The sequence below is a fragment of the Danio rerio genome, chromosome 16, assembly GCF_052040795.2.
Source record: "Danio rerio strain M-AB ecotype USA chromosome 16, GRCz13ab, whole genome shotgun sequence".
Taxonomy (NCBI): Eukaryota; Metazoa; Chordata; class Actinopteri; order Cypriniformes; family Danionidae; genus Danio; species Danio rerio.
In genome coordinates this window covers 49,693,754-49,702,500 of record NC_141036.1, presented here as the reverse complement: position 1 = coordinate 49,702,500, position 8,747 = coordinate 49,693,754, and the positions used below count along the sequence as shown (strand labels likewise).

The 8,747-nt window shown below is 38.6% G+C and overlaps 1 protein-coding gene across 3 annotated transcripts in view; it reads left to right on the top strand.

The window, feature by feature from the left end:
* zfpm2a (zinc finger protein, FOG family member 2a) overlaps nucleotides 1-8,747 on the top strand; it is a 310,051-nt gene that overhangs the window by 200,947 nt on the left and 100,357 nt on the right. For 2 of the 3 annotated variants that reach the window (XM_087286134.1, XM_087286133.1), the window contains one exon: nucleotides 7,411-7,522. In XM_087286134.1, coding sequence (XP_087142260.1) covers nucleotides 7,411-7,522 — 112 coding nt within the window. 3 annotated transcript variants of the gene reach the window in all.

Genomic DNA, 8,747 nt, shown 5'->3' with positions numbered 1-8,747 from the left:
AACCTATAGTGAAACTACATTTCAGTCCACTGTACAACTTTTAAATGGCTGTAATTGCACTTTTAACAGTGATAGATGCTGACAACGTAGTGAGGATCCTTATTCAGGTCTTTTATTGATAGAATCGTCGAACAAGCAGTGGTCAAAACAGGAACAAACGTATGTACATGGGCAATCCAGAGTCGTAGTCGTAGTAGTAGACAGATGGTTAAAAGGCAGGTGGCATACAGGGATAATCAAACAAAACAAGGCAAGGTCAAACACGGAAATATGGTCAAGGAAAAGCGCGTCGGTGGACTGGCTGGCTGAACGACCGAACGGTCGACCGGGCGGCCGTCCGATCGGCCAACCCGGCCGCCCTCCTCTTCCTCCTCCTCCTCCACCTTCCCTAAACCCAAGCGACGGTTTGCAAAAGCTGTCCAGAAAAAAAAAAGCAAAAGCCCTCATCTTCGATTTCGACTGCGTTTTCGGATCCCGCCGCATTCTCGGCCTTATTTTTTGGATTCTGTTTTTCATCTTACCTGATTTCTGGAACCGCTCTTCCACGGACTCGATCCCGCTCATCCCCGCAGCCGGCTCCTCCTCCTCCGGGCCTCCGCTCCGCCGTCGTAACGCTGCGAGCTAAGCTGACAAACTGGTAGCAGCGAGAAAGCCCTTCACTCGGAGGTGAGCTGTCGGCCAGCGAGCACGGAGAGTAGGAGCGGAGCTGCGCCACACCTAAACTAAACTAAACCCGGCCGTACGTACCTTCGGCCACGTAAATCGCGGTCTCCAGAAACGTCCGCGGGGCTACGTTTCCAGAATGAGCTTGGGTTTTATGTAGTGCAATAATCAGTTCTTCAGCTGTGGGAGTGTAATCAGTCAGGATCTGGAACCGGTTGTGTGTTTGTGTTGCATGAATGGGTGTTGTAGTCCATAACATGGCGGATTAGTAGTTCATGTGAATGTTTACCAGTGATCTATGGATGTTAGATTGCTGGTGATTGTGACATGCACTGAATTAAACATATAGGCCATTTTGAGTAATAATTATATCAAATATCTGTATAATTATATTGTGCTCTCATATAAAAACAGCATTCAGTAGTGCAGCGTCAATGTTTTATGAATAATATTGATAAATAGCAGTATTTTACCCACTTAATAATCATGTATGTATTAAATATTTTTTATGTGTGGCCAATTTTTTCCATGAATTGCATCATTAGCTGTTTTTTGAGGGAGGCTTTTAGGCCTTAAATGTGAGAAAGTGAGAGAGAGTGAGAAAGAGAGAGAAAGACAGGGCGGACCTTTGCTTCTGAATAAGAGATGACTCCAGACGGCCGGGATCAAAGAAAGGGTTAATCCGATTCTCATTTTAGATAGTCGTCGTGGCAACAATCAGTCGGTCTCTGGTGCTCTTTGACAGGCCTGTAAAACTCTCAGGTCAGCCTGGATATAAGACGTTATTGTATGGCTAATTTGAGACGTGAAATGGGAGCTGTGTTAAATGACGGAGGCTTCTCTGACTCTCTGCCAGCGTGGGGAAAGAAGTCCACATGGACGTCCAGGTGGATGAGGCTGCCAGGTGAGGGTCAAAACACCCTTCAGGACAAGAGTCTACCTGTAGTGTGATAGACTCATGGAAAAAAAATCTTTGTAAAAATCCTTTCAGTTGTTTCTGCTGAACTAGAAAGGGAAGTTAATGCAGAAATTAAAGAGAACTAATGAAGAATTCTGTAGGTCATGCAGCTCTTTTTTATTGCAAGTGCGTGAGAAACTTGTAATGAAACAAAAATAAAATCTCAACTTCTCTACACACTCAAAGAAGTTTAACTACAGCGGTTCTAAGTTCTGCCGAAAGACTAAAAATGTATCAGTATGATGGTGAAAAACTGAACATTTCTACTCTAATCTTATACCAAAAATGAAAATAAGGGCAGTTTTTGTAACAATTGGACGCTGACGACAGATTTGCAGATCCACAAGCACTTTATTTAAAGATATGTTGTGCATGAAATGCTCAAAAACTGGATGAAACAGGAGCATGAAGGTATTCTAAAAATACAAAAACAAAACACAGGCAAATGGTTGGGCTAGGCGGCAAAGAATCAAACACAGAAAGCAAGCAAAAGGTCAAAACACGGCAAGACAAACAAGGAAAAATGCTTTACGCAGGGTAAACAAGACTCAGCAAAGAGTCTGTGAAAGTGAGTGTTATAGTATATAGTCCATGTAATCAGTAATCATGTGTTTCGTCTGTGTTTGTGTAATATTATTGTCAGCTGTGGCAGTTGTGCAATGAGTTTTGGGTATTGTAGTTCAGTAGGAATTTCAGAAGTAATCTCTAGCTGAGAAAACACAGCTGGCGATCACAACAGTTTTGATAGCTAAAAATCAGCTAAAAATAAAAGATATATCACAAGATGGCAAAGAAATATCACTTATTAAATTAAAATTAGGCCTACTTTTGGGGGGTTGTTCCTAGTGCCACCAGGTGAATATTGCAAAAAGCACAATTTTTATTTTTTTATATATATATTTTTTTTTAAAAAGGCGGCCTTTGCTTCTGCAGCAAAGCACGCCACTGCACATGACAAATTGCAGCACTACGTGTAAAGAAACTCGCATTTTTAGAGGCCAAATCTGTTTGTGACTATGTTGAATTGCAAGATGGAGTAAGTATTACAGTTAAATCAAAAGTACTTCTCAAAACATTGAAAATGAAATTATCATGACAATATTTTGCAACCCAGGCATTTTGATTACGTACCCCTATATACATTTCTGGAGCTATGTTTTTTTTTTTTTTTTGCAGTTTTTGTTTTTGCGAATCCACCAGAGGCTGCTGTGTATGTTTTTTTCAGATCTCAAATTTCCCTAGCAAGTCCTATTCGCGCATGCTGTTCCCACGTAAATCCACCAGTGGTCTCTGTCGACTGACCAACTGAATGACTGAAAATCCCTCATCTGATTTTTACGACATTTTCAGATTTTACCACATCCTCACCCTGTTATTCATGTTTATTTTATTTTTTTAGTTTTCGATTATGTCATACCCGCTTTCTAAAACCGTTCTTCACCAGACTCGAACAAAATTGTCTCAGTCAACTCCACTCTGCGTCTCAAGTCCGCCAACATACATGTCGAGCTACCAGACAAACTGGTAACAGCTGAAAATCCGTCTATACGAAGTCTATACCCCATAGACTTTGTTTTAAAGATGAAATGCAGCCATACATACTTCTGGCTACATAATTCACAATCTTCAGAAATGTATATAGGGCTATGTTTTCAGAATGAGCCTGTGTTGATATTTTGCTGTGGTTACAACTGATTTTGTTGCAAAATGATAAAACATGTAATGATAAAAAACATTTAATATTAAATGTACCCAGCTTAAATGAGAAATAAAGTTACTTGAAAGAGAGACGGAGATATTTTGATGACTTATGAAACCTGTAACCATTGGAAAAACAAATACTATGAAAGTCAATAGTTAGCGGTTTCCAACATTCTTCAAATGATCTTCTTTTGTATTGGACAGAATACAGGGTGAATCTCTTTAACAGAGTCACCAATAATGAATTTCAGAATTTCACACATACCGTTAGAAAAAAATAAATAAGTAAAAGAACTGCAAGATTCAAAAAGGAATTTTCACTGCTATAGAAATACATCTCAGTGAGTATTTCTTAAACGAAGAAACACATTTTAATAATGTAATGAAGCATTTTTGACTATAAAGAGCCTTTTGTGCAAAAGAAACATTTGACAAGTGTTAAAGGTTCATCTTTTAAAACCATTCATGCCAATGAAGAACCTTTATTTGTGACAGATCACAGTGAAAATTAAACAAGCTTTAAAAGAGCAACCACCAATGAGCAGGAGACACTGTATAGTGTTTCTGACATTATATCAGTTATGAATGCATACCTAATATGGGGCAAATCTCAACAGCTCAGCACATGCGATGCGCACAGGGACTCAGAGAGAAGGAAATGATGTCACGTGAGCTGCCAAAGAGTGACTTCAGCCCATTTTCACTTAGCTAAACTATTTCTGCTGCACTCTAATGAAGGTGTGCCTGGGGCGTCACGTCTAATGGCCCAGAAAGACAGACATTTTGCCTGCCAGTAATGGGCTACTGTAACAGCTGTCCAAGATCTCTACCGATCCTGCCTTAGAGTGAGGAGAAGATGTTCTCTCGGCTTTCATTGCCCTTTAAAAAAAGCCATTTGAAAAATGAAATGGAAAAAAGGCTGGCATAGAGAACAGCCGGGCAGCAGCTCCACAAAAGGGTGCGAGTGCATTTTAGTAGCTTTTCTCTATCTTACCGCTTTCACCTTATAGATAGAACTTAAAGCGGTGCGTTTCGACCCCGGCCAGAAAAGAAAAATTACGTTACACATTCGGAATAATTTGCCGGAGCATTATAAAACGTAACCTCAATCGGCCTTTGAAATGGATACTGATTCTTTAAATTCTTCTCGGCCCGTCGCAGGAAATAGTGAGATGGCGGCGATAGGGAGGCACAATGTGGCCAAAGTTCAGTCCTGAACGCTCGCCTTCTCCTCTGCCGAAAGCCGTCCGCATTCTTTTTGCAATTCCCAGGCACCTGAGATCAGGCCGTAATCAGAGAGATCAGAAACTGGATCGTTGGGGAAAAAAAAAATAAAAATTGGGGGCTGATAATTCTGCACTCTCTGAGTTAAATGAGAGGCTGCGGGGTCGAGCTGGCGGAGGGGTTACTGATACTCAACACACCATTAAACTCTAGAAACTGCCTGAACTCACTGTCAGCTCTTATCCCGGGCTCATAACTATCCCACAATTCTCCTCTCCACATCTACAGAAGAGAGAAATTCATGCGGAATTACACTTTAAAAACCTATATAAATGAGCAGTTTTCCGTATTTTGTGATTCATGTTTTTATTCTTTTTATTTCCATCGTTTATTTATGCTTTTGAGTTGCATTATGGGATTTTAATCTTTCTTTAAACAACTTTCAAAGTTTGAAAAAGTGACTTTTATTAACATGTTTAATAGTTTAAAGTCATATGTTACAACAAAAAAAAACCTTTAATAAACTGCCAGGATATTATCTTATCTATATTATTTCTTATGCGTTATATTATTTCAAACTATGAAAATGGCAATAAAATCACTTTTGCGATCACTAATGCAATTCATTCATTTTCTTGTCGGCTTAGTCCCTTTATTAATCAGGGGTCGCCACAGCGGAATGAACCGCCAACTTATCCAGCAAGTTTTTTACACACCGTATGCCCTTCAGCCGCAACCCATCTCAGGAAAACATGTATACACACATTCACACACACACTCATACACTACGGACAATTTAGCCTACCCAATTCACCTGTACCGCATGTCTTTGGCCTGTGGGGGAAACCGGAGTACACGGAGGAAACCCACGCGAACGCAGGGAGAACATGCAAACTCCACACAGAAACGCCAACTGAGCCGAGGTTCGAACCAGCGACCCAGCGGCCTTCTTGCTGTGAGGCGACAGCACTACCTACTGCGCCACTGCTTCGCCCCCCCTAATTCATAAAATGTAATGTAATGTAATTCACTAATGCAAAAGCATAAAATACAGAAACTGTTAATTAACAGATATTTTTACAGTGTAGTTTTATTTGACTGACTTAAATCAGATTTTAATTCATATCTTTTGATCACATTTTTTTTAAATGTACAATTCACGCTATTACCAAACCTTTATATATATATATATATATATATATATATATATATATATATATATATATATATATATATATATATATATATATATATATATATATATATATATATATAATTTTTTATTATTTTTTTAAGAATAACAGTTTAGTAGTGGTATAACGGTGTAGTTAATTTATTTTATTTTTTTATAATAATTCCCAAAAAAAAAACAATTTCAGTTTTTCCAGTACATGACGTCATTACACAGTCATAGTGCAAAAAAGAGCATCAAATTTTTGAACTGTCTTTAATCATTTTGTGCCACATAACATTATAGGTCAGTCATGGATAATAAAAACACGTAACTACAAACATAAATCATATGAACAATCCCTATTCAGTTCACTTCACTATTATGTGCCAAGTGGAAAGAAAAAAAAAATTAAATGACTCTAGTCAAATGAGTCTAGTCTTTAAGAGGAGCCCACAGTTACCTCTTCTGTCATGTTTTCTGGGTGATTTGAAATCGATTTGCTTGTCTTCCACTATCCTAAACCATTCGAGCAGTTTCATCTGCCTCTTTGCCATTTCGAAAATACGTGGAAGCAAATTCATTCAAATTATGTTCAGAGCTCCATAGTTTAAAATAGGCTAACAGTCAGTAGTATGCTGACTTCTGTATATTATATTAAACATTATATTAAACTAGTATATTATAACACACAGCTGCCTAAATAAATAGGCTATAAAATACACTGTTCATCACAAGAAAGAACGCCGCTTTGAAAGAGAAACTTATTTTATCGAGGTGCTTTAATTTTAGACAGTTATTTAAGATATTTTAGTTACAAAAAATTAGAGTTAGCCTACTAGAGACATTTTATTCTTATTTTCAGTTTAGTATGTTCACTATGTTACATAACTGCCCCCTGCTGACCATGCATTTCTTGTGTTAGACCATGCTGTGATGTGCCGCACTTCACTGCAGTAACGTGCGACACCACTTTAGATCACTCGCGCATTCTCAGTAGCCATATCTGTACAAATATTATTCCTTTGGCCACTATTGCATTATTTATTTTCGCTACTGAACGCACGCAAAACAATCAGCAACCAATGAGAGTGACTGTAAACATAAGAAAGCCGATTGGCTTAAAATAGCATTGAGTGCCAATAGTTAAACGTGACTTTTGCTTTAACTTGTGCAATGGTGACTTGCGCGCACACACAGTCTAAAAAGCCTTTGCTTGCACTCATTCACATTTTCTCTCTCTCTCTCACACACACACATAGGTATTCACCACGCATCCATTAAAATAAATACCAGAACGCAAAACACAAAAACACACAAAACGCACAAATATCCGACATTTTCCGGAACAGAATGCGGCAAGATCCGGCTCAAATGAAGCACTGAGTGTAATACAACTCTTTAAAAAGAGTCTTCTTTCCAGCCAGTTTAGCTAATTGGACAAAACCGCATATATGTTAATATAATATAAGCTAAATAATAAATAAACAATAAATAAACAAAGATATTTGGTAAAAAATAGAAACATACGCAGTTGCTCTCTCTATAAAACTAAGTAAAACTGAAGGTATTGTTGAGCATGCTGAACATAATACACTTCTTTTTGTATATATGATTGTTGCTACACTGTCCCCAAATAAACTAATGATCAATGTGTGTGTGTGTATGTGTGTGTTTATCTCCACCTCTGCAGAAGACGAAGCCTCATGTCCCGCTGGTGCTGAATGCAGGCCCCAGGTGGCTGCTGGATGTGACTTGGCAGGGAACAGACGACAACAAGAACAACTGTGTGGTGTACAGCAAAGGTAAGAGGATGCTTTATCTATACCGTACCAAACACACCAGCACCACACACTCCCACTATCTGCATCTCTTTCTTTCCTTCTCTTTAACCTGTGCGCACCTGCGTGTGTGCGCGTGTGCATGCATGTCTGCGGTTGCCGTGTCTCTTACATCTATTAGCGGTGCGTTTTGTAATGTAAGGTCATTGGGTCACAGGTCATTGTGGTTTTCCTGTGACAAATGTCATCCGCTGACATTTGCTTTGTTGACATTATTTTTCCGTGTTTGCAAATGCTGGTGAATAGCGGATGGCCCAAAGACAGATGTGACTGATTCGTGTGTGTTTCCTCATGCATCAAACTGCACATGTGAAGGGAATCAAATCATCTGCGATTGAGACGCAACATTAGGATCTAATAGACCATCCATGTCTGAAATGCAAACAGTATGAGCTTTAATAATCAGCGGTGTCTGTTATTATTTTTGCTGTAATACTGTAAAGTCATAATAGCTTTCAGAAGTCAGAAGGATTGGGGGGGGGGGGGGGCATGTTAAGACATTTCTTGTAATATTTCTACTGTTATTGCTGTAAAATCATAATAACTTCCAAATTCAGGAGCACTGTTGAGACATTTCTACTAAATTATATTATGTGTATATTTAGTGACACTTTCGAAGTGAATTGTTCTGTCAGTGACACTAAAAGCATGTTGGGTTTTTATTGGAAACAGATGAATGTGATTCTGGGAGTGTTTAGTTGTTTTTTGATGTCATGGCGGTTTTAAAATTGAGTTTTGGCGTGTGTGATATTTATCATCAAAAATAAAACACGTTTTGAGGGTCCAAAAGCACTATATTGACCATATTCGAATGCAGTTGCTGCAGGATAGGGATTCAAATTTCAGGATTTCTGCGGGGTCTTAAATAGTCTCAAATTTTAAAATCAAAATTTTAACCATTAAAAAGTCTTAAATTCGCTGTTCTAAATATTTTTGCACAGGTCTTATTTTTCCGATGTCCATGTAACGTTACATCTAATACTGATTTAATTACCTTTTTGTTGTTGCTGCTTGGTTTTCGTGGTGTTGTAGTTCTTTATTTCACTAGTCCAACTGTAATTTGCGGGATTACAACTACAAATGAGACCAACATGCAATAGCCAATCAGCTTTCTGTTTTTGAGCCCAGTGTGTGCAGCGAATGTGACGTAATCGATGTGTTTGCGGAAGTTCACTTTGGGTGTGTGCGA